We start from the raw sequence: 27927 nt of genomic DNA, 5'->3' as shown, positions 1-27927 counted from the left end.
AGTAAAGATAATGTTCTATGATGATATTCCTACAGTAAATATATCAAAACTTAATTTTTGATTAGTAATATGCATTGCTAACAACTTAATTTGAACAACTTTAAAGACGATTTTCTCAACATTTTGATGTTAATTAAAGATTTTCAAATAGTGGTATCTCTATACTAACAAACCATGGAAAAGAATGGAAAGCTCATTTATTCAGCTTTTAGATGATAAATATAAACCCCAGTTTCACAAAATTGTCCCTTATGACTGGTTTTGTGGTCCAGGGTCACATATAGAAGAATGTCACTTCTTTAGTGTAAACTAAAAGATTTGAAGTACATGTTGAAGTACTAAAAAGAACTAAATAAAAAATAATACATTCTAAACACACAGGTGTGCATCTCAAAAGATTAGAATATCCTGAAAAAGTTCCTTTTTTTGTTTGTAACTTTTTTCAAAAACTGAAACTTTCATATGTTCTAAATTCATTACATGTTTTTTTTTTTATTTAATTTTGATGATTAGAACTTTTTGATGATTAAATACTCTGCTGGAGTTGGTCCACTGTGTTTTATCAAGTCCAAAGTTAATGCAGCATACTTTAAAGAACTTGATTTTTTTGTTTTGTTTTTTGTTTTGCAAATGCATTTTTTGATTGATCTTAGGAAATGTTCTAATATTTTGAGATACTGGGTTTTTGACTTTCATGAGCTGTAAGCTTTAATCATCAAAATGAAAACGAAACAACTTCAGAAATGTTTTACTTTACATGTAATGAATCTAGAATATATGAAAGTTTCAGTTTTTGAAATAAGTTAAAAACAAAAAATGAACTTTTTGAGGATATTCTAATTTTTTGAGATGCATCTGTACATACTTTAAAAAAAATGACAAAAACATACAAGCAACTTGCTAAAACTTACAGAGGACATCAAATAGTATGATTATTCAGGGTCTTTATGAAATGTATGTAAAATACTTTGGTTAAAATTCCTCAATGGATAAACCAACACCCTTTTTAAATTGTCGAAAACAGGTCTATTCACAAAGACCCGTTTGGTGCATGCCTCTTTAAATGATAATAAGCTGCTGCTTACCCCACCCCCTCTTTTGTTTTTGTCTATTCAGTGGCGCGTTACAATCAAAAACAAAACAAAACAAATGTACTTCATCCTCAGTGGCTCTGATGTCTGGAGCAATTGAAGACTTTTACATTCACTTTAATATCCAAATACAAAACACCTGCATTACTTACAAAACACTGTTGTCGCTACAGCTGCTCGAGCGTGTGGAAAATGGTAGACAGCGTAAAACTGGCTGAGGGCGGGAATATGCTAATACATGACAGTCTGTTAGTGGCTGTGGGCGGAGCCTGAGTAATATGACATCACACTGCTCAGAAAATCAAAACGGCTTGATAATTGAGACTGTTTAGGTTTTTTGGGGATTAAAAAATAGGAGTGAATGGATTTTTTTATTATTGTAGGGTGTCCACATACTGCTAAGACACATTAAACATGCAAATCATGTAAAAGTTAATTTTTTTCTTTCCCCACAGGACTCCTCTCAGGTGATAGAGTCGTATAAGTCTGGGTTCGAGCCTCCAGGCGATGTGGAGTTTGAAGACTACGGCCAGGCGATGAAGAGGACGGTGTCTGAGACCAGCCTCACTAACTCACGCCCGGACAACAAAGCGGAGCGCTCCAGCAAGGGCAAGAGCAAAACTCTCTGGCCTTTCATTAAAAAAAACAAGGTAACACACACCGGCATCACATTCACTCACACTTACTTCGATTTGACCGAAAAACAAATTTCAAGTAAATATGAACAGCACAGACTGATAAGACTGACTGTTTAATGTGTTTGTGAGTTTTGTTTTTAGTTTGTGCTTGTTTAGTTTGGTTTATAGGTTGTGTAGTTTTAGTTTATTGTAGTTTTTGTAGATGCTGTTATTCGTTTGCCACCATCGTTCTCCTTTCCCTTCCCTTTGTTCACCTGCACGAAATTACAACTGTTCCACGTTCATCCTGACGCTCCACCGATAACGTACTAATGCACCGGCCCGAGCAGCCTCACCGTTGACCTTTGACATCGCAGAGTATCGTAACCCTAAACCCTTTATTCCTGTGTCGTCTTTCCCTTCTCGTCAAAACCGAGAGTAACTTCCTTCTCCAGCCGCTCATCGATGCTGTTCTCATGGTAACCACATTCTTCTTCCTTTTCTTCGTCTTCCTCTGTCTTCTCGTGACCTTTGGCATTTTTGTCAAAGGGTCCGCTCTTACTGAGCATGCTCAGTCCAAACCCCGCCTAACCTCGCAGGACCAGGATGTGAGCATTAACACTGTCGTACATATTTAATGAGGTGTGTCTGTGTGGCTATGGGCGGAACGGAAAACTAGTTCATACTGTACAGTATATACTCTATACTGTTTTGATTGTTTAGTTAGTTTCATTAATACTTTTTATTCAGCAAGGATGCATTAAATTGATTAAAAGTGACAGTAGAGACTTTTATGTTATATTTTAAAATATAATGTTTTTTAGAGCAGCAAATCAGCATATTAGAATGTTTTCTGAAGGTTCATGTGACACTAAAGACTGGAGTAATGATGCTGAAAATTCAGCTTTGCGTCACAGGAATAAATGATAATTTACAATATATTCAAAGAGAAACCAATTATTTTAAATTGTAATAATATTTTACAATTTTACTAATTTTTACCGTATTTCTGATCAGATGAATGAAGCCTTGATGAGCAGTAAACCTTCAGCAGTCTGTGTAATATTGCGACTGATATGCATTGGAAATGTAACTTTTAGCTCATTGCATTATGGGATATCATGTTCCATGTGTTGTGCTTTGTTGTTGCGCATTTTGGCAAATGTACAGTAGTAGGTCATTTGCATATTGTGCATAGTATACATACTGCCTAAATAGTAATAGTAGTACAGTTGAGGTCAAAAGTTTACATACACCTTGCAGAATCTGCAAAATGTTAATTATTTTAGCAAAATAAGAGGGATCATACAAAATGCATGTTATTTTTTATTTTGTACTGACCTGAATAAGATATTTCACATAGAGGACGTTTACATATAGTCCACAAGAAAAAATAATCGTTACATTTATAAAAATGACCCCGTTCAAAAGTTTACACTTGATTCTTAATACTGTGTTACCTAAATGATCCACAGTTGTGTTTTTTTGTTTAGTTATAGTTGTTCATGAGTCCCTTGTTTGTCCTGAACAGTTAAACTGCCTGCTGTTCTTCAGAAAAATCCTTCAGGTCCCACAAATTCTTTGTTTTTTCAGCTGTCTTGTGTATTTTAACCATTTCCAACAATGACTGTGTGATTTTGAGATCCATCTTTTCACACTGAGGACAACTAAGGGAATCATATGCAACTATTACAGAAGGTTCAAATGCTCACTGATGCTCCAAAAGGAAACACGATGCATTTAAACTTTTGGAATTTGAAAATCAGGGTAAATTTAACTTATTTTGTCTTCTGGGAAACATGTCTTCTGTAGCCTCTGAAAGGCAGTACTAAATAAAAAAAATATGATGTTTAGGCAGAATAACAAAAATGTATACATCGTCATTCTATTCAAAAGTTTTCACCCCCGGCTTTTAATGCATTGTGTTTCCTTCTGAAGCACCAGTGAGCATTTAAACCTTCTGTAATAGTTGCATATGAGTCCCTCAGTTGTCCTCAGTGTGAAAAGATGGATCTCAAAATCATACAGTCATTGTTAGAAAGGGTTCAAATACACAAAAATGCTGGAAAACCAAATGTAAACTTTTAACCTCAACTGTATGTAGTATGCTGTTCCAATCATAGCCTGTGTTTGTTGGTTCATGTCTATTATGTGTGTGTTTTGTGTGTGTTATGTGTCTGTTTGTTTGTTAGGAGACTTTATTTAGAAACTAGATTCATACATTAATACAGTCATCTAAACACTAAACACACATCTCAAGCAGAACTGATTAATGGTGTTAATGCATGAAAGCAGATGATTTTGACAGAATTAGAATGTTCTACAGGACTAGAAGTTGAAATTGTGTTTATGTATGATGGTGAAGATTATAGGAATCTTTTGGGTTCAGTACGAGTTAAGCTTTGTTGGCAGCATCTGTGACATGCTGTTGATTATCACTGGAAATCAGCTCAACCTTGGAAAAATGCTTAGGAGAAATGCTGTTTACAGTAATGCTCTTACATGGGAAGTCTGTGGGCCAGGAGTGTACATTAAGTAAAAAGAAAACTATTATTTGAAATAAAGCTGAAATAAAACAAAATATTAATATTGGAAATATTAAAACTATACAAAAAAAAACAAAAAGCTTTGGCAACTAGCTGAAATAAAACAGGTCGACATACTTAAATTACTAAAACTATAATATAATAATAAAAAAATTAAAGATGGATTTTTTTAAGTGTAATTGAAAAGTCAGGAATTTGTGCTTATTATTTTATTATTTATTAACTTACTTATGTACTATAATTTTTATTACTATTATTAATTATAATATTATTTGAATTAATTCATTTGTATTATTAGATTTGTGCTTGTTTATTATTACTATCATTAATAAAAAACAGGTTGACACTTAAATTACTTAAAACTTAAACATAATACAAAATATTTAAGCTTAAATAGAAAGACTTTTTTGAGAATGCAGTTACCAAGTCAGAAATTTGTGCTTGTTGTTTATTTGTTTATTTACATATTTATTATTACTATTATTTATCGTAATAATATTTTTGTTATTTTAATGAATTACTTTAATTTTTTATAATTATTATTGTTTTAAGTAAAACAGGTTGACATACTTAAATTACTAAAACCTTTAAAATATTTAAGCTTAAATAGCAAAACCTTTATTTTTGTGAATGTAATTTAAAAGTCACAAATTTGTGCTTTTTATTTATTTATTTATTTATTTATTATTACCATTATTATTAATAATAATAATTATTATTATTGTAATTAATTCTTATTTTTATTTTTTATAGTTAGTTAATTACTGAATTAAAAAATAAACAAAAAACTAACTGAAATCATATTACTAAAACATAATAATAATACAATTCATTTTAAGTCATTTTTTTATAGGTTTAGCAATTTTAATTACCATTTAAAATGACAATAGGGCATACAATGTGTAAAAAATTAAGCAAAAAATAAGATGAAAATATAATAGTAACTAATATAATATTTTAAATCTAATATATAATAAATCTAAATATGAATTAATGCTGTAATGGTTTCTAAATAATACTAAAATGGGGCAAAGCATTCTAAGAGAGCTCAAAAAAGCAAAAATATGCTAAAGCACTTTTTTATTTTGCACCAGATGTGTTTTTTGAGCTGTAAAGTGGTATAAATTGTCCTTATATTGAGTAGGCTGCTTCTGGTTATGCAGTTGCTCCATGGACTTCCAGTGTAAGTGCATTATTGCACACATCATTTGATTTCCTGTGGTATTGGGCCCACTTGTGTAGATTTGGACTTATCTCGGTTTGTCCTAATGCGTAGAGGGCAGATTTTGTCTGTGATGTTTTAGCAGGTTGTCTAGTCTGTTGGGAACTGAACCGTTAATGTGAGCTTGTTCATTAATTTCTCCATTACGCTTTGGGGAGCTCGCTAATAAGAAAGTGAAAGAGAGAGAAAAAAAGAGTGAATGGTTGACCTCAAATCAGTTTTTGTGCTTTAGAGGAGTGTGCGTGTGTGTGTGCGTGTGTGTGTGTGTGTGTGTGTGTGTGTGTGTGTGTGTGTGTGTGTGTGCGCTGTGCATGCAACGTTTGTTAAAGGGACAGTTCAGCTAGAAATGAAAATGCTGTCATTGACTGATTTTCTTCCATGGAACACAAAAAAAAAAAAAAGAAAATCTGAAGGAATATTCAAGCTGCTCTTTTGTTATACAATGAAAGTGGATGGTGATCACAGCTGTCAAATTTCAAAAAGAGACAAAAAGGCAAGAAATAATTTGACAGACTGCTACATTTTTACAGTTCTTCAGAAAAGATGTTGCTGGTGAAAGACAGATACTCAAAAAAAAAAAAAAAAAAAATCAGCTGCAAACCCTCAAAAACAACTACAGCCTTGATCAATATAATTTAAGACCGTCCATAATAATTATTATTCTTTTAATTATTTTTTTTCTTTTTTTATAATTAATTAATTTAAAAAAATAACTATTAATTATATTACAGTATTTTTATTCATAATATATAATTTTTTTTAATTTTAAATTAAATAATCAATTATCATTTTTAACTATAATTAAAAATAATTAAACAAATAAATAAATGTATTTATTTTATCTATTTATTTCTTCATAATGTATTGATACATTTTTATATATATAATTTTAATTTTAAATAATTTTAAAAGTTAAAACAAATAATAATATTTTTTATTATTAATTGTAATAATTATCATGTATAATAATCATAAATAAATAATATTATTTATGAATAATATAAATATACAAATAAATTAATTAAATTATTTATTTTATGTATTTATTTATTTCCTCATAATGTATTGATAAATTACTATATATATGTTTTTTATTTTAAATAAGTTTACATTTTAAGCAAATAATAATAATAATAATAATATATTATCATTATTATTGTTAATTATAATAATTATCAATTATAATTTTTTATTGTAATCATAAATAATTAAATAACATAAATTTATAAATAAGTGAATTTCTAAATTTATTTTATTTATTTATTTACTCATAATGTATTGATGGCTATATATATATAGCTATATATAACTATAATTTATTAAATAGAAGTATTTTTGTGTGTAAATAATTTTTCTTTATTATTTAGCACGTAATTTAAATACTATTTTTATTATTTCACTCTAAAATGTAGCTCTTGAAATTTAAAACTACTTAAAAACTACTTTTAATTTAGATAAATTTTTAACTAAACTAAGCTAAACTTACAATATTAAGTGTACTTCGTTAAATTGAAACAACACATTATTCCATGTTTTAATGTTGAATTTTAAGTTGTGATAACTAATCACTGCAATCTTTTTTGTAATTAATGCTTTGCCAGTATTGTTTGCAAACACAATCATGCCAATAAAGTACTTAAAACTGAATTGAATCGGTGACATTGCATTGAAAAAGTAGCATAAACATCCCCTTTTGTGTTCCACGGAAGGCCGACAGTCACTGCGGTGCTGTTTATTTTTGGGTGTACCGTCCCTTTAAATGGTTCTGCAGTGATTTGCCCCCTGCATGTGACCCCTGATGTACAGAATGGAGTTTAACGCACTAACTCTCTCGCTCACAGGGTTAATAACACCACAGCTGCAGCGTGTTTTCCTTCAGTTGCCGTTTCTTTTATGTTTCGTTTAAGTTTGCGTTCTCCTTTGTTCTATTAATTGATTAATTGATTAATTCGTTTCATTTTTGGGTCCTTATTTCTCTTGTTTTGTGTTCCCCCTCCTTTTTTGTTTACCTCTTTCTGGATCCATTTGGTCCGCACTCCCTCTCTCTCTCTCTTTCTCTCTGTAAACCTCTCTCTCTCTCTCTCTCTCTCCCTCTCACTCACTGGTCGCTGCTCTGTGGCTCGTGTCTTACCGGTAGCTTATGTCCCTGTTAACGTCCCCCATACCTCGCCAGCCCCCCCCTGACCCTCCCTCACCTTCTGCTGTGACCCCTGACCCCTGCCCCACTCCCCAGACCCCCAAACAGTCCAAGGAGCCCCTGTCCCACCGATTCAACGACCTCATGACCTCCAAGCCCAAAATGCACTGCCTCAGGAGCCTCCGGCGAGGGGTAAGTATCCGTGCATGCTGGCGTTTTCCACGTCTTCCACATGCGTGTGTTCACGTAAGCGTGTGCCGCTCTGTGCCTGTCATCGCTTGTGCTGTCATGTCAGTGTATGTCTGCATAAAGAAAAAAGGAGCCGAATGATCATTTTGAGGTGTTTTTGGCATCGTAATCTAAATGCAAAACAACCTATTGAAGTCATAATCTGACTAATGCTGCCTTTAAATCATGACTGAATGATCATATTTGGGGGATTCTTCAGTTAGGGTAACTTTTCTGTGGCCTAAAATATTGAAGGAAAAAAAATATATATATATATTCATTCATTTATTTCTTTATTTTATCGTATTTATTTAGCAATAATAATAAACATTATAAACAGGAGTTTCTACCCCAATTAGTGTTATTCTAGTATTATTATTAGTATTATTTTAAATTAGTTTTCAATTTCAGTTTTATATTTCATTTTTAGTTTAAGTCTTAGTAGTTTTGTTATGTGCTTTTTGTTAAAATATTTCTATCTAGCTTTATTTCAGTTTTAGTTTAGTCATTTTATATCTTGAATTGGATATTATATTTATATTTATATTTTTTTATTTTTTTTAAATGTTTTAAGTCTTAGTAATTTCTCATTTTCATTTTTAATAATTTTTAAAAATATTTCTATTTAGCTTTATTTCATTTTTAGGTTAAGTAATGTTATGTTTTGAATTAGATTTTATATTTATATTTTCAATTACAGTTTTTACTTTTAAATTTTTTTATATTTAATTTTTTTTGTCTATGTATTAGTAATTTTGTTATGTGCTTTTGTCATTTTTATTATTTTTTATATTTCTATTTAGCTTATTTTCAATTTTAGGTTTAGTAATTTTATATTTTGAATTAAATTTATATTTATATTTCCAATTTGAATGTTTACTTTTTTAAATTCTTTAAGTCTTAGTTTTGTTATGTGCTTTTTGTCAAAATATATTAATATATAATATAATAATAATAATAATAATAATATATAATTATAATTATAATATATAATCATATTTTCAATTTGAAGAATTTAAAAAAAATATTTTAAGTCAGTTTATTTAAGTTAGAAAGTTGTATGTGCTTTTATCAATTGTATTAATGTTTTAAAAATATTTCTATTTAGCTTTATTTTATTTCAGTTTAAGTTTAGTCATTTTATATTTTTTAAATATTTTCTTATTTTTTAAGTATTAGTAATTTTGTTATGTGCTTTTGTAATGTTTATTATTTGTGCTTTTTAAATATGTTTTAGGTTTAGTATTTTTTGTATTTTTTAGTATATATATATATATATATATATATTTTTTTTTTTTTTTTTTTTTTTTTATAAAATGAAGATTTTATGCTTATATTTTAAATTTATTTTTAATATTTTTATATATATTTAAAAAATATATATATTTTTAAGTCTTAGTAATTTTATGTGCTTTTGTCATTTTTGTCATTTTTATTTATTATTGTTATTGTTATTATTATTATTATTTTTTTCTTTCTATTTAGCTTTTTCCAGTTTTAGGTTTAGTAATTTTATATTTTGAATTTTTTTTTTTTCTTATATTTATAATTTTTTACTTTTTTGTATTTAAAAACTATATCAAATTATTTAAATTTTATTTAAAATATTATATAATTAAATGGAATTTCTCAGATGGCTGCAAATATCACAGCAAGCATTTTAGAGAATAGTTGAGTTTTTACAAAAAAAAAATCCTAAATTTTAATATTATACTAAATTATGCTTAATTAAATTATATTTTTCTTTGCCTTTTAGTTTGTTGCACCAGTGCTAAAAAAACTCTTCCTGTCAATTATTCTGAACTAGATTAAACTATTTCACACATGACTAAATATCGACTTAAATGGACTTCAAGGCAGCGTTGGGTTCCGAAGGGATGATGTCACAGTGTGACTAAGATTCCGCAGGCGATGATTCTGGAATTGTTTATATCTTTCGGCTCCTTTTTCCCTCCACCTCACGCAGCCAATGAAATCCACTCTGCCTCTTTCTCTCTCTCTCTGTCAGTCTACCTCTCTTTCTCTCTCTTTTATGTTTCGTTGTTTGCGTTTTCCATGGTTTCACTGTGTCACGTTTTAAGATACATGCAAACACAATTACACACTTCACACGCAGGGCGCCAGTCGAAGGCACCCTGCGGTGACAGATAAAGTAAAACGGGTGCTCAAACATAAAGGTTCATCCTGAGTAATGCGATTACACACACGCAAACACTCAGAAACAATGTCTTCTATTTACACACACGCTGACATGTGACTTTCTGATAAAGTCAGACCAGATTCACCTTCCCGTCAGGAAGGCCGTCCACGTGTTTCCGCCTGTGCGAGCGCAGATTTAGACTTTTGAATGACTTTGCTAGATAACAAATGCAAAGCACAGCAGATAACAGAGCTTTCCCATGTCCCTGTGCAAATCTCAGATAGTTTTTATCTTTTCAAAATGCAGCGAGTATAGATATTGCTCTCGGCTTCGCAAGGATCGATGGTCAGCGAATAGAAAAACAGATTTATCGTTTCCTATTTTTGGCCGTTCATCTGTCAGGAAGTGCATGGGTAGGTTCATCATGCTGACAGAGCTCTATGAAGCTTTTTGTTCACATTTTTAGCAGATATACTCTCAACAGTGATGCTGATGGCATGAATCAGCTCACAGCTGAAGAAAGAAAGGATGTTATAAACACAAATGGTAAAATAGAGGAATAAACTTGAACATGTGAAGGTTTTTGACACTTTCATTTTCTCCATTTGTGGTCCTGTATGTGTTTTGATGTAAACTACTGTTCGAAGGTTTGAGATTGGTAAGAAATTAAGGCTTATGTTCAGCAAGGATGCATTACATTTATTAAAAGTGATAGATTATGAAGATTTCTAGTTTGAATAAATGCTTTTCTTTTGACCATTCTGTTCATCAGAGAATCCTAAAAAATAGTTTGCACAAAATTATTAAGCAGCACAACTGTTTTTAACATTGGTGATAATCAGAAATGTTTCTTGAGGAGCAAATCAGCATATTAGAATGATTTCTGAAGGATCGTGTGACGCTGAAAACTGTGCTGATGCTGAAAATTCAGCTTTGCGTTACAAAAATAAATTTTATTTTAAAACACATTTAAATAGAAAACAGTTATTTTAAATTGTAATAATATTTCACAATTTTACAGTTTTTACTGTATTTTTTCTACCAAGAAAATGCAGCCTTGGTAAGACGAAGAGTCTTCTTTAAAGACTAAAAAATCTTACTGACCCTAAACGTTTGAACAGTAGGGTTATAGAGCACTAGTATTGCATAAGTTGAAATTGTTTTTTTATTTAAATTTGAATATATATTCTTTCAATATTTTATTTTTTTGTTTAATTCTTGTCATTTTATGTGATTTTGTCATTTTTATTAATTTCTAAAAAATATTTCTCTATAGCTTTATTTTTATTTTACGTTAAGTAATTTTATATGTTGAATTAGATTTTATATTTGTATTTTCAATTTTAATTTTTACTTTTTATATTTTATTTTTTGTTTAAGTGCTTTTGTCATTTTTATTATTTTTTTATATTTCTATTTAGCTTTATTTCAGTTGTTTATTTAGTGATTTTATATTTTGAATTGTATTTTATATATATAATTATATTTTATATCATTTTAATTTTTATAAATTTATTTCTATAAAAAAATTATGTAAAACTATATAATTTATATAATATTTGATTTTGACTTATGACAGTGCATTTTTATTTTTATTAGATTTTTTTAAATATATATTTCAGTTTAGCTTTAATTTATTTGATTTCAGTTCAGGTTTAGTAGTTTCGTTTACATTTTTAAATCATTTTAATTTGAGTTTTCCATCAGAAATTTATGTTAATTCTTTCAATGGAATTTTAATTAATAAAACAATCTTTTATTATTTAAATTCTAATTACATTAAAATAAGTTACATTTTAAAACATATTCAAATAGAAAACAGTTTTTTATTAAATTGTAATAATATTTCACAATATTACTGTTCTTATTGTATTTTGTATCAAGAAAATGCAGCTTTGGTGAGACAAAGAGTGATTTTTAAAGACTAAAAAGTTTTACTGACCCTAAACATTTGAACAGTAGAGTTGTAAAGCATTAGTATCGCAGAAGTTAGAATTGTTTTTCTATTTAAATTTTTACTTTTGTTATATATTTTAAAAAATATTTTTTTTGTTTAATTCTTAGTAATTTCATGTGATTTTTATAATTTTTTTATATTTCTATTTAGCTTTTTTTCAATTTTTTGAATTTTGTTTATATTTTTAATTAAAATTTTTACTTTTTTATTTATTTAATTTTTTGTTTAAGCTTAGTAATTTTACATGCTTTTGTCATCTTATTGTTTTGTGTGTTTAAATTGTATATATTTGCAGGTTTATTGACACAAAAAGTGTGTTTGTGTACTTGTGCAAAATGTTTTTAGTGTGCAAATGTTTTTAGTGTATATTTAGTGTACATATTTGTATTGAAATGTGTTTGTGGAATGATGGAGTGTGTGCGACTGTGTGTTTGTATAGTTATGCATGAGTGTGTGTGTGTTTAATTAGGGTTTATTCTTTGCTGCAGTCTGCCCAGTCTCTCTATTATAATAAAGAAATCATGAAGAGGACTCTCGGTCGGCCTACGTATGCTTTCGAGGCCAGGCAATATGTCGTAAGTGTGTGAGAGGAGGCAAGAGTGTGTGTGGGTTTACTTAGAAAAGTGTGCTAAATATAAAAGGAACCACACATTCATTTTGAAGAAAAAAATATATATATATTTAATTTTTTTTTAAATATATAATTATAATATATATAATTTTGATTATTATTATAATTTTTATAATCATTTAGATTTTTTTTATTAAAACAGGTGTGTGTGTGTTTGAATGATAGCTGAAATAGAGTAAATAATTTAACAGACTTAACCTCATTTAGCGATTTTTTTATTTTAATTAATGTGATATTGTTCAAAAAAATAAATTAATATCTTTTTGAATTCATTTGAATGAGGTTAATGTCTGATACTCCATTTGTAATTGAGAAAAGTTACATCACCATCAGCTGTTTCCCTTATTGGCTCTTCTGGCTTCTGACCCCGCCTCCCATGTGCAACCCCAGCAGCCTGGCTCCGCCCCCCACGCTCTGGCAGCAAATCAGCTTGTGTGGGAGGGGTTAATTCTTAAAGTGTCACGAGTGCGATTTCCGAATGCAAGCCTTGCGCATTCATGATCATCTTTGACCCTTCTGGTGCTCGTAACACTTGATCACACGCAAGGATACGTTCAGAATTCACCCCTTTCGGTGTTTCCCTGCTTTGATATATTGAATGGTCCTCTGTGTACATCACGTTCACACAAACGTTCACACAATCCCGTCTGTATTTGATATCTATGTCCGTTACAAATGCGTTGAATTCTACATCCTGTTGGCGCATTCATGAGTTTGAGAACGTTGTATGTCCTGTCAGTGGGTTTATGCATTTGTCCAAATACATCTGTCAGAACTTCCGAAAATCTCCATAGTTTGAGCACCCTAAAATATGAAGACGTTCAGAGGAAAATGTGTCTTCACAGAGATAGGTTTCTCGAAATGAGAGGTTTTTGGTGTCACAGCTTTATTAAAATTAGAGTATTATTTTTTTTTCATAATCAGGATGCTTTATGCCAATGTGCACAAATATTTTTAATAAAATATATATATTTTTTTACATTATTAGCATGCTTTATTCTATGGTGCACTAAATAAATAATGAATAGTTTTTTTTCTTAAATATATATAAAAGCTATTTTATTTATATTTTTAAGTATTTTAATTCATTTTAATATTTATTTTTAGATACTATATGTTGTATTTTATTTGCTTAGTTTTGATATATGTATTTGCATATTTTATAATGTTTTTTTATTTTTATTTTTTTACATAATTAGCATGCTGTATTCTATGGTGCACTAAATAAATAATTAACAGGTTTTTTAATATATAAAAACTATTTGTTTTTAAATTTTTAAATATTTTAATTCATTAATAATATTTTTATATACTATATGTTGTATTTTATTTGAATATTTTATAATGTTTTTTTATTAAATATATTTTTTTACATAATTAGCATGCTTTATTCTATGGTGCACTAAATAAATAATTAATAGGTTTTTTTAAATATATATATATATATATATATATATAAAAGCTATTTTTATTTATATTTTTAAATATTTATTTTTTTAGATACAATATGTTGTATTTTATTTGCATAGTTTTTTATATATGTATTTGCATATTTTATTATGTTTTTTTATAAAATAAACTTTTTTACATAATTAGCATGCTTTATTCTATGGTGCACGAAATAAATAGTTAATAGTTGTAAATGCTTTTTTTTAAATAATATTTTTCTAAATAATCATCATGCATTTATTCAAAACAGTAAATAAACATTTATGATTTATTTTTAAAATATGAATATTTTTTATGTTTTAAATATTTTGTTTTTAAATTATAGATTAATATTTTTTTGTGCGGTTATTTACATACATGCTAATTTAATGTCTTTTTTGTGTTTTAAAATGGTCTCCTATTAACCTCCTGATTAAAGTAATTTAACAATCCCAGGTGTTCAAAACTAACTATTTACTTCACGATTTTACCACACTTTTACTTTTATCTCCATGAATTGCTTTGTTTTGAGTTCCCTTCCCAGGTACGATTACCCAGAATCCTCTCTGGCGTGATGGCCACCTCAAAAACAAGCCCCTTATTGAGAATATTTTCATTTTTGTTTCTCTTTCTCCTTCCTCTGTCTTCTCTCTTGTACATCCATCCCTGACGTGTTCTGTTTATTGGCTGACTATTGCTTTAGGACTGATAATGTCATCTTCATGTGACCCTGTAACATTGTGTGTAATAACTGGTTCATTGGTTCAAGCTGAAGTTCACTGCATCAGAAAGAAATTGCAATTAATTTCTGATATAAAATCAAATATTTTCTCCAATGCAAATGCACCAAACTACAGCAGTAAAATGAGTTTGGTGAACATTGGTGTATCATTAGAGTGCAATATTGCAATTAACAACTTAAAGGGCCAGTCCACCCAAAAATGAAATTCTGTCGTTTCATTCTAAAGCTGTATGCATTCCTTCAAAGAATTTTGGTAACAAATAGTTTTGGTTACCAATATTCTGCAAAGTATCTTCCACAGAAGTAAGAAATGCATACAAGTCTTCAACGACATGAGGGTGAGTAAATGAAGACAGAATTTTCATATTTTAGTGGACTGTCCCTTTAAATGTTTAGAACTTTCTGGAATATTTAAAGCTTCTGAAATATAAATGCTCATAAAAGGCCTGTACTTTGTGCCAAAGTGAGGCTTTCAGCTTAATTTCCCATAGCTCTGCCAGCAGAAATCTGTCTTATGATGGAGCACAAAATACTGCCGGCTGGCCAAATGCGAAGTGTGATGTAGTGAGCTTCATCATTGACATCATAAGGCATGAGCACACATGCATGCGTGTGTATGAGGTGTACAGCGGTCTGATGTTGCTCCCTCTGATGTTTTCTCTCTTCTCTCGGTTCATTCCCTCGATCGCTCTCTCTTTTCGTCCGTGAGAAGCTCTCTCTAAAGCTGGTAAGCATGACCTCAGTAGCATGTCGGTAGCGGCATGACCGTAGCATGTCCGTCGCTGTAGTAACACATGGTCCTTTAACATCACTTTGTTCCTTTGTGTTCGACCCTTATGGTTATTTTTTGTTTATAAGGATAGTTCACCCAAAAATTAAAATTTGATGTCTTTTTACTCACCCTCAGGCCATCCAAGATGACTATTTTTTTAATCCGTGGTCCTTGCTGATTCATAAAATGCAAGTCAGTGGTTAGCGGCACTTTAAGAGTCAAAAAAAGCATATCAGGCAACGCAAATTAATACCAGTGGATCCTGAATAGGGCAAAAATCATAATCACGAGGATTTTGGTTAATATTGTAATCACGATTATTTAACACGATTATGACTGGGTCCAAAACTTTATATTAGTGATTAATTTTAAGAGAGCAATACGAAAGAAAAAAAGATAAAAAAAAAAAACAAAAAAAAAAACGGAATACTTTTATACAAATCTAAAACTTACTACAGAAATTAAATGTACATATATATATACAACATTTTATATAATTTTTACTTTTTTAAATTAAAAAATATTTTTATATAAATTTATTTCTATAAAAATGTATATGAAACACATAATGTATGTAAAATGTAATTTTTTATGACGTTTAAGTCATTTTATTATGTGCGTTTGCCATCTTTGTTAGATTTTTTACAAATATATTTCTGTTTAGCTTTTTATTTTATTTCAGTTCAGGTTTTTTTTTTTAATAAAAATGAATACTGAATACTTTTATACAAATCTAAAGTAGTCTAACAATACTACAGAAATTTAATGTAATTATTTGAATGTAAAATAAAACAGCGTCTTCACTGTAAGAATTAAACAAGCTTTGTTTCTTATTAAAACTACAAAAGTCCTTCGTTCAAGAGCAGTGAGTGATTTTTCTCTTTGTATTTTGACGTTTTATTAATATTAAGCACAGAGACAGCAGAAGGAATATTATTTGTTGCCGCCTTAAGAGCAACACGGATCCAATATATTGTTTTTATACTGTTAATATTTTTGTGTGTCTTTGACCCTTTAGTCGCGCACCTTGAGCTAAAAGAGAGAGAAAAGATAGCGAATACACAGAACGGTGCAAATTCTCTTTCTCGCTTTTAAAAACTTCAAAGAAACGTTAAATGATTTTGCTGACTTGCATGTGAAATTAGGCTTTAATGGAGGAGCGAAAGCGCTCCGCTGGAAGGGGCGTAAGGGGGCGCAATAATTGTTTCATCTTGATTACTGTATTTTCATGATCGTTTGAAACCGAAATCAAAACTGAATTTCGATTAATTGCACAGCCCGATGATATATTAAATTCTTATGAAGCAAAATGATCAGTCTGTGCAAGAAACTGAATGTTATTTACAACATTATTACCTGTAATAGAGCCTCAGGAAGATGTCCCTTTTTAGTGTACTGAATGAACCAGTTCACTGAATCAGACTGAATCGTCTGAAACGGTTCATGTCTCGAGCCACACAGATCTACAAGGTGTCTAAACTTACTTTTAGACACCTGAAAGTCACTTTGACTCAAAAAATACCAGCTTATACTACGGAGCTGTTGAATGCTAGAATCTGATTGGCTGACGAATGTTCTAATGGTATGCATTATTTTCAGGGAAACACACAGCAAATGTAGTTCTAGGCAGCACTTGACCGCATTACATGTCTATATCACTGCGTCACACGATTTCAGTTATTTCAAGCCATTATTGTGTTAAATTAGAAAGTATCAAGTAGAAATTACAAATAGTAGATTTAGAGAGAAATATTTTATTTGATTCAACATAAAATTTACATAACATAAAATCAACATAAAATGTGATTAACCACGATTTAATTGTTTAACAGCACTTGTAAAAATATTATAAATAAAATGTGACCCTGGACCACAAAACCAGTCATAAGGTTAAATTTTACAAAACTGAGATATATACATCATATGAAAGCTCAATAAATAAGCTTTCTATTGATGCATGGTTTGTTAGGATAGGACAATATTTGGCCGAGATACATCTATTTGAAAATTTGAAATCTAAGGGTGCAAAAAATCTAAATACTGAGAAAAACACCTTTAAAGTTGTCCAAATTAAGTTCTTAACAATGCATATTACTAATCAAAAATTACATTTTGATAGGTTTACAGTAGGAATTTTACAAAAAATCTTCATGGAACATGATCTTTACTTAATTTCCTAATGATTTTTGACATAAAAGAAAAATCAATAATTTTGACCCATACTATGTATTTTTGGCTATTGCTACAAATACACCCCAGCGACTTAAGACTGGTTTTGTGGTCCAGGGTCACATATTACGTTTCTTGCACAAACAGATAATTTCGCTTCATAAGACCTCAGTATATCATCAGGAGCCACTGGTTTTAATTTGATCTTGCCTGTATGCTTTCTTGACTCTTAAAGTGCCAGTAGCTGCTGATTTGCATTTTATGAATCAACAAGGAACACGTTTCCAGGTAAAAATCAGTTTTACTGTACTCAAGAAAAAAAAAAGCGTACATCTTTGATGGCCTGTTGGTGTGAAATTTAATTAACAGCAAAGTTTCATTTCTGGGTGAACTATCCCTTTAACGTCACTTTTGGTATTGTTTTGTTCTATAATTTTACCTTTGTGTGTATTTAAGTATAAAACCATGTTGTTGTCTGATTTATCTTTTTGTTGATGTCTGTTTTGTTTTGTCTTGTTGCCTTGGTGACTGTCCCTCTGTGTAGCTCTCACTCAATGCCCACGTGCGGAACCTAATTGAGGTGATCTGAAACCCGTTTTTTGTCCCTGTGTTTTGTTTATTTGTCCCTGATTCGGTCTTTATGTATTTCAACTTGATTAATTGGATCCCTAACCAGATGTGTGGCATAATATGCTGAAATATGATCATTTTGAATGTACTTAGAGTATTTGAAATGCTAAATTAATATATAGTCTTTATTTTATGTCATTCCAAACCTTGAGGTGCACGAAAGGAGATGCTTAGTTTTACTTGCATGGAAAAGAGCAGAATGCACATTTTGCTAAATTTTGCTAAAAATTTCTTTCATGTTTCACTGAAGAAATAAAGTCAAATTGGTTTTTGAATGACATGAAGGAGAAAAATAATATAAAATAAGGTGTTTCCTCTAATAGAATAGATCAAAAAACATTTTACATGTGATTATTGAATCACTGTTGGTGTATGATTTATATTTGACTATATAATGTTTAGATATATATGTAAACATTCATCTATTTATACATATGTGTATTTTGATCCATATCATTTGATTTCTGAGTTGATTTCTGCATTTTTTTTTTAGTTTAGATCTATTTTGTTATCTATTTTTATTTTTAAATAATCAAAATGTCTCATAATTAACAATTTATTTTAACAATTTGTCTTTGTTTTGAAGAGGGTGAGTACAACAGTGAGTGTAGCATGTTTATTGTGCTTGTGTAGATGTTAATTATTAATTTTTAAGTTTGCCTGGAATTTTGGTTTTATGGTTTTAACTGTATTTTGAGGAACAATGCAATGCATGCTCAGAAAAATCTGGTTGTTTATTGTTGCATGACAGTATGGTGATATGGAGGAAGGGGTAAGGTCATTGTGCCTGCCTTGTGACCTTTGACCTTTTAGTGAGGCGTTTACATTGACCCGTAGAAAAATACAGCCGCCCACCTATTCAGTCCAAACACATTTGAACAAAAATCTGTGAAGGAATAAGATCCAGTTTTAGGCTAGGAAAGTATGATTTTTTTTCTAGAAAGCCTACTTTAACCCTGTGAAGCCAGACATATGATATAATAGTCAAAATAACCAAGTTTTTAAAAAATGGAACAGTTTATCTTAAAATAAAAGTTTGCATATGAGTACATATTTGATAAGTCAGGCTTTTATGGCTCATATAGCTGATAAAATGAAGCTCATACATGAAGAAGAAAAAACTGATTTTACTCAGAGACTCAAACTGACTCATTTGGTGCAATTTCTGATATTTTTATGGCCAAAAAGTATAGCTAGTAATGTAAATCAATGAGACACAATAGCACAATACTTACATAAAAGGCATATAAATATTAGTTTTCACTCTATATCTTTCAATAAAGTCTTAGTATGATATTTAAGGGGAAACACTGCAGGCAAAAATGCTGTTTTTTCATGTACCTGTCAAATTTTGGGCTTTTTGCTTGTGTTTTTGCCGACCAGTGTAAAGAAAACACCCAAAAGACACTGTTAAGTGTTTCTTTTATAGCACTTTATCTATTTGTGTCAATAGATTTCAAATACAATACATATTTTTAAAGGCAGTTTTCTTAAAATGAGTTTTTTCTCCTATACTGAGCCATAAATCTCCGCTTCAGTAGCACTCACACACACCAAACTTTACATTTTTATTCCTGTCTTTATTCTGAAGGTTTTTACAGAGGGATTTGCTTATATATAATTAGCTTTTTACTTCCCCCAAAATGGTAAACAATAGTTTTCTGTCTGTTCTAAGTTTTTTTTTTCTGAATTATGAAGTATCAAAATGAGATACCCAAAATCCCCTCTGTAAAAACATTTGACTCTAAAATATTCAACAGTAATTTTGAAACTGAATTGATCCAGTGTTTCGATTTTTGTACTAGAAATGTATGCAAATTAGTGCATATTTCATGTAATACTGGCTAATTTGCATATTTAAACGTAACATAAAAAAAAAAAACTTGTAATACAAAAAATGTTTGCAATTATCAATGTAATCAATCATCTGGGTAAGTAAGGTGATAACTATTAGTTGTTGTTTTTTTTACCCTATTCACCTGCAGTGTCTCGCCTTAAATGCTTAGTTTTATGATCAAAACAAACAAACAAATAAACATTTCTCAAAAACATAACTCATATTTGATAGAGTTAAACAACATATGTATGGATAATCAAGTTAACCTGATTTGCTTTAGTTCAGTAAGTGTTTATCTTGAAAAATTACTAACAATATAAAAGTTCTTCACACGTTTACTAAGATATCACAGCAAAAAGACATGTACCATGACCATGATTTATACCAAAAGGCCTTTTAATTGCTAATAAAGTGTCATCAGATGACAGAAGGCATGTAGTAGATGAGTTCATTTAAAGGTCTTAGATTTGTATATCAAATGCTTCCTAGGGTTGAAAATCAGGTTTAACCTCCCTAAATTCATGGCTCTTTGGCTCCACCATGTGGTTAAAACCATGGCGAATGCTGCCTGTCAGAAAGGACTAATGTGGAAAAACCAGAGGCTGGAGTGTATAGAGGATCAATATATTAATGTAGACAGGAACAGGATATTAGCGTGAGCGAGAAAGAGAGAGGGCATGTAAGGACAGATGTTAACCAAATCACTTATATCAACCAGAATCCGATTTCAAAGATGAGCCAACAAGCCAGTTTATCTTATAATATTGGCATTGGACTGAATAGGTTAATCATTGATGTTAGATTTAATTAGTTCATCTGGTTTGGCTTTGATAAACATTTGATTTGAAAGCTGATTGGCTTCTTTCCAAAGGCAGCTGGCCAACCAGATGACAGGAAAAGAAGTTTCTTAAATAGTCCGTTGATGTGATTGGATGTGTCCTGGTTTGACCCGCCCCGTTTATACATCGGCATATTAGGTTATATATTTGCAGATTGTAACAGATTTTTTAAGATGCTGATGCTCACTGGTTGTCTGTCCTCCTCTCTTTCTGATCTCAGGGTTCGAATCCGGAGGACTTCAGTCATCTTCCTCCAGAGCAGAGAAGGAAGAAGCTTCAGGCGAAGATTGACGATATCAATAAAGACATACAGAAAGAAATGGACCAGAGGTACGCAGACATGGACAAACACAAACTCATATATATTGCCATACACTTGTCAAAAATCCCAATAGATACATAGACAGTAGGAAAGACTCTAATAAGAAAGACTTTAATAGTTTAAATAGTTTGTCAACCTATTTTACAAAATATTATTTGATATTTTTGTAGCAGATTGTACACAATTTTTTTATGTATTTAGGTGCTTCTTTTAATTATTTACATATTTACTTATTTTATTAATTTCAATATTTATTTATTTGTTTGCATACACATTTATTTATTTACAAAATTGCTTAATGTATTTTATTTGATTGCTTATTGTATTTATTTGCATATACATTTACTTTACATAATTAATTAATTTATTAATTAATACATGTATAAACTTATTTGTTTATTTACATGCTTATTTATTTTCACACATTTGTTTATTTATTTACATACTTTTAAAATGTATTTATTTGCTTATTTATATACATATTTACTTATTTTATTTGTTTGTTTGCATAAATATTTATTTGTTTGTTTGTGTACACATTTATTTATTTAAATAATTAATTTATTGATTAATAAATGCGTATATTTATTTGCACACATTGATTTATTTACATAATTTTTTTAAATGCATTTATTTGCGTACTTATTTTATTTATTTACATACTTATTTACTTTTTTATTTGCTTGCATATATATTTATTTGTTTGTTTGCATAGACATTTATTTATTTACATAATTACTTAATTTATTAATTAACAAATTTACCATTTATTTTATTAATTTAAAATTAATTATTTGCTTATTTTATTTACTTATTTTATTTATTTATACATTTTACATAATTAATTTATTGATTAATATTCATAAATGTATTTGTTTATTTACATTCTTATTTATTTGCACACATTTATTTAATTACTTAATTTAATTAATGTATTTATGTAGGTCTTTTTCATTCCTTTTTTAAACAAAGTTGCATGTATAATATAAAACTAAAGTAAAAATCACGAATCCTTTAGGATCTTTTTTAATTCTATTTTGATTATCCGATTATAAAAATTCAGTAGAAATCCTCTACATATTCCTTTAGGAATAGGCCAGATTTTGATGGCATTCATTCAGCAAAATTTATATATGTATCTGTTTCTACAGAGATGCTTTGACTAAAATGAAAGAAGTGTACATAAAGAACCCACAGATGGGGGATCCCAACAGCGTGGACCCTCGGTTAACAGAGATCGCCCACAATATTGAGAAACTGCAAGCGGAGGCTCAGAAATTCGAGGTATGTGTCATTTAGCATCTCCAAATATAGCACAGACCTGAATAAGTGTTCAGTTCATTGGAAATGAGTGTGTGTGCGGTTTAGGGCTGGTTAGCGGAGGTCGAAGGAAGGTTGCCGGTAAAGAGTGACCCTCCACGGAGGACGAGTGCCCTGTACGAAACCCAAAACAGCGCGCCACCCACCAACAACAACAACTGCGCACAGGATAGAGAGAGGTACACACTCACACGCAAAATTATCAAATGTGACCCTGGAGCACAAAACCAGTCTTAAAGGAGTAGTTCACTTTCAGAACAAAAATTTACAGATAATGTACTCATCCCCTTGTCATCCAAGATGTTCATGTCTTTCTTTCTTCAGTCGTAAGGAAATTTAGTTTTTTGAGGAAAACTTTTCAGGATTTTTCTCCATATAATGGACTTCTATGGTGCCCCGAGTTTGAATTTCAAAAATGCAGCTTCAAATGGCTCTAAACAATCACAGCCGAGGAAGAAAGGGTCTTATCTAGCAAAATGATGGGTTATTTTCTTTAAAAAAAAATTCAATTTATATACCTTTTAACCTCAAATGCTCATCTTGTCTAGCTCTGAGATTAAAAAGTATATAAGTTGTAAATGTTTTTTTGAAAATAACCAATCATTTTGCTAGATATGACCCTTCTTCCTCGGCTGGGATCATTTAGAGCCCTTTGAAGCTGCATTTAAACTGCATTTTGGAAGTTCAAACTCGGGGGCACCATAGAAGTCCATTATATGGAGAGGACTCCTGAAATTTTCCTCAAAAAACACCATTTCTTAAGACTGAAGAGAGAAAGACATGAACATCTTGGATGACAAGGGGGCGAGTACATTAGCTGTAAATTTTTGTTCTGAAAGTGAACTACTCCTTTAAGTAGCACAGGTATATTTATAGCAATAGCCAATGATACACTGTATGGGTCAAAATAATCAATTTTTCATTTATACCAAAAATCATTAGGATGTTTAATGAAAATATTTTGTACGTTTCCTACCTTAAATATATCAAAATGTAATTTTTGATTAGTAATATGCATTGCTACAAACTTCATTTGGACAACTTTAAAGGCGTTTTTCTCAATATTTAGATTTTTTTGCACCCTCAGATTCCAGATTTTTAAATTGTTATATCTCGGCCAAATATTGCTCTATCCTAAATTCATACATCAGTGGAAAGCTTATGTGTTCAGCTTTCAGATGATGTATGAAATCTTAATTTCATAAAATTGACCCTTATGACTGGTTTTGTGGTCCAGGGTCACAAATAAGAATATTATCATTGTTAATAGTAACATATACATTCACACTGAATTCACAGTCACTTTGCAAACAGGTGCTATAGTTATTGTGTACATGTGTGTGTTTGTGCGTGTGTGTGATGGAGCAGTCCGGATGGCAGTTACACAGAGGAACCGAGTTCTGAGGTGCAGACTAAAACCCAACCCGAAACAGCAGAGTCTGGAGATGAATTTGATGATGCAGATGAAGAAATGCTACCCACCATAGGCACCTGCAAAGCCCTCTACCCGTTTGAAGGTATTTAATGTATAAATGCATAATAAACAGTATAAATACTTATTTAAACAAACATTTGCAGCAAAAATATGGACTCTGTTTCAAACCCTAGTGAGCTGCCTCACTGTGTGCTATCAAATGCATATATAGTCAAAGCAAAATTTATTCAAACACCTTCAACATTTTTCACATTATCACAGTTTATTTGCTATAGTTTAGAATATGGTAATAAAATATAACTCAGTTAAATTGTGTCAAAACAAATTAATCTGGTTAAAGAAGTACTTTCAGAATAAAAATGTACAGATTTACAGACCATCCAAGATGTTCATTTCTTTTCTTCTTCGGTCATAAAAAAAAATATGTTTTTTGAGTCCTCTCCATATAATGGACTTCTATGGTACCCCCAAGTTTGAACTTTAAATGAAGTTTAAATGCAGCTTTAAAGGGCTTTAAATGATCCCAGCCGAGAAATAAGGGTCAAATTTTATACTTTTTAACCTCAAAACGCTTGTCTTGTCTAGGTTGGTGAACAATGTTGTTTCTGGTTCAAGACAGTTATGTCAGTGTGAGGTTAAAAAGTATGTAAATTTAATTTTTTTTAGGAAATAACCGATCATTTTGTTAGATAACACCCTTCGTCCTTGGCTAGGATTGTTTAGAGCGCTTTGAAGCTGCATTTAAACTACATTTTGGAAGTTCAAACTCAGGGGCACCATAGAAGTCCATTATATGGAGAAAAAGCTTTAAATGTTTTCCTCAAAAAACATAATTTCTTTACAACTGAAGAAAGAAAGACATGAACATCTTGGATGACAAAAGGGTTAGTAAAATTTGTAATTTGTAAATCTGTAAATTTTTATTCTGGAAGTGAACTACTCCTTTAATGTCAGATAATTTTAATAGAAAGGGATGGTCAGGTCAAAGTGTCAAATCAAATTTTTGGTCCCAAATTTTTAGCAATTTTACAGGTAGTCCACTGTATGAAGAATTTTTGGGTATAATGTGTCACAGTTTACTTGTTTCGCTTTCCCCACTGACATAAATTAACTACTGTGTCCAACACCCACTAGTAAAAAACATCAAAAATTATATCTGTCTGAATAATTTTCAGTTTGACTGTAGAAGTACATGCGAAGACAGCATCTTAAGTAATAAAACCTGAAAAAAGTGATTTCTTCATACATGTGTATGGTAATATACACTTTACAGTTCCATTTAACATTAGTCAGCTACATTAGTTAACAGGAAATCAGCAGATTAGTATGATTTCTGAAGGATCATTTGACACTGAAGACTGGCGTAATGATGCTAAAAATACAGCTTTGATCACTGAAATAAATTACATTTTAAAAAATATTTGAATACATTTTTTTTATTTTGAATTGTAATAATATTTCACAATTTTACTGTTTTTACTGTATTTTTAATCAAATAAATGCAGCTTTGGTGACCACAAGAGACTCCTTCAAAACCATTAAATAATCGAACTGACCCAAAACTTTTAAATGGCACACATTTTATCTATTTATTAATGGATTGACTAATGAATTTTTCTCTGTAGGTGTTAATGAAGGCACCATCTCAGTAACGGAGGGTGAGCTCTTGTATGTAATAGAGGAAGACAAAGGTGACGGATGGACGCGTGTTAGAAGAAATGAGGAAGAGGAGGGTTACGTCCCAACATCCTACGTCGAGGTCTTTCTGGACTCCAACGCCAAAGGTGCCATAACCTACATATGACCCAAAGCTTTTAAATTTAAGTGTGACATCCAGGATGTGTGTGTGTGTGATTCTGAATCTCTCAAAGCCAACAATGTGACTTTTTAGACTGTTTTTGGTAAAGCCGACAGTCTTTTTTCTGAAACTGAATGACTAAATGATTGTATATGTCTTAGCACATGATGGTTTTAGATATTAGCCCACCATAGTTTAATATGGCGGTAGTATCTTGTTGTATTGAGTAGCAGTGCATGTTAGAACACATCAATTAAATGTACAGGCAAATGCAACACACACACACACACATAAGAGGAGATACATGCAAGATTTTGTACTGTTTTCATATGTAAATGAACTTGAGGTCAAATTATGCTAGTGTTTTTCCCCCGATATAACAATTTTTATAACGACTAGTCAAGCATAAAGAAGTATAATTTCCTTTTTACAAAATATATAGATCATTTGTGACCCTGGACCACAAAACCAGTCATAAAGGTCAATTCTTCAAAGATTTATACACCTGAAAGCTGAATAAATAAGCTTTCCATAGGTGTATGGTTTGTTAGGATAGGATGAGATACAGTTATTTGAAAATCTGGAATCAGAGTGTGCAAAAAAAACATCTAAAATATTGAGAAAATCACTTTTAAAGTTGTCCAAATTTTGGACGAGATACAGTTATTTGAAAATCTGAAATCTGAGGGTTGCAAAAAAAATCTAAATTTCGAGAAAATTGCCTTTAAAATTGTCCAAATTTTGTCCGAGATACAGTTATTTGAAAATTACAAATTTTAAGGGTGCAAAAAAAATCAAAATTGAGAAAATCACCTTTAAAGTTGTCCAAATGAACTTCTTAGCAATGCATATTACTAATCAAAAATGAAGTTTTTATATATTTACGTTAGGAAATTCACAAAATATCTCCATGGAACATGATCTTTGCTTTATATCTTAATGATTTTTGGCATAAAAGAAAAATTGTTAATTTTGACCCAAACAATATATTGTTAGCTATTGCTACAAATATACCCGTACTACTTAAGACTCCAGGGTCACATTTGCTAATACGTGTTAGACAGAAACTGCCTTTTTGGTGCTTTAGCTGTATTGTTTGTTCACATTGTGTTCAATCTCAACAGTTGTAGTTAATATTGATAGTCTTGAAAAGAAGAAATAACCCTGAAAAAAACCATATAAAACATAGACGTTTACAAAAACGTAATAAAAATGAGTAAAAGCACAGTATGCATTCAAAAATCATGATTTCATAATATGTGCAACATCCACACAATGTTTGCTGCTTCTCATCTTAATTCCTATAAGAGCCATTTCAGATGAAATAGGATGTGAATATGAAACTTTTCTGAATGTTTCCATACAGATGTCTTTTCCTGGAGAACAGTTTTTCTTTCTGAGGGTGAGATGGTGTAGTTGAGTGCATTAACCGTGTGATGATTTCAAGAGATCTAGAAATGAGCTTATTTCCATTTTAAGATTGCGTTTGTTCTGAATGAAGTGTTGGAGTCTGACTTCTTTTTCAGTTTAAACATGCATGCACCTACTTATGTCACCTTTAAGTTATAAATGTCTGTAAAATGGTGTGCACACACATACATCCCAAACCAATAGAGAGATAACCTACATACAGATCTAGATAGTTGAGAAAACACTTAATCTGAGTGCTCTGTTTTTGCAAACCTGACAGTTTGATTGATTTTTGGCAGTTTTTCGCTGCATAAATGCATGCTTGAGTGTGTTTAAGGTCGCATTTGGTCTCAAATTCAACCAAGGACATTGAATTACTCTTACCAAGAAATCATGCATATTATAAATCATGCTACAAACAATCCTATGTGTTTATATTGTCATTTTCCAGTTCATTTTGTAACTGTACAGCTCATATAAACGTATATGTCACATTTATGTGTTCAGAAGTGCATTCAAATGGGCTTTTCACACTTGTTATCATAGTTATTTTAACCTTAGATTATCTTGTTCCATGTTTCACACTGTTAGTTTATCCTGGGTTAATTTATGTGTGCATTTGGCCAGAGTGTGGCCATGGTTTACCTAAAACAAGA

At 30.4% G+C, this 27927-nt stretch overlaps 1 protein-coding gene across 1 annotated transcript in view; it reads left to right on the top strand.

The window, feature by feature from the left end:
- The window catches only part of LOC141292086 (formin-binding protein 1-like), a 54585-nt gene that overhangs the window by 23455 nt on the left and 3203 nt on the right, over positions 1-27927 (top strand). Inside the window, exons 6-15 of the mRNA XM_073824047.1 lie at positions 1547-1741; positions 7614-7805; positions 12427-12513; positions 15452-15466; positions 18225-18260; positions 21207-21316; positions 22460-22592; positions 22677-22807; positions 23994-24145; positions 25689-25847. Coding sequence (XP_073680148.1) covers positions 1547-1741; positions 7614-7805; positions 12427-12513; positions 15452-15466; positions 18225-18260; positions 21207-21316; positions 22460-22592; positions 22677-22807; positions 23994-24145; positions 25689-25847 — 1210 coding nt within the window. The remainder of the gene's footprint in view (positions 1-1546; positions 1742-7613; positions 7806-12426; positions 12514-15451; positions 15467-18224; positions 18261-21206; positions 21317-22459; positions 22593-22676; positions 22808-23993; positions 24146-25688; positions 25848-27927) is intronic.

Source organism: Garra rufa, chromosome 19 (assembly GCF_049309525.1).
Source record: "Garra rufa chromosome 19, GarRuf1.0, whole genome shotgun sequence".
In the NCBI taxonomy this organism is placed as follows: domain Eukaryota; kingdom Metazoa; phylum Chordata; class Actinopteri; order Cypriniformes; family Cyprinidae; genus Garra; species Garra rufa.
The sequence above is the reverse complement of the archived record's forward strand: the minus strand, read 5'-3'. Positions and strand labels throughout refer to the sequence as shown.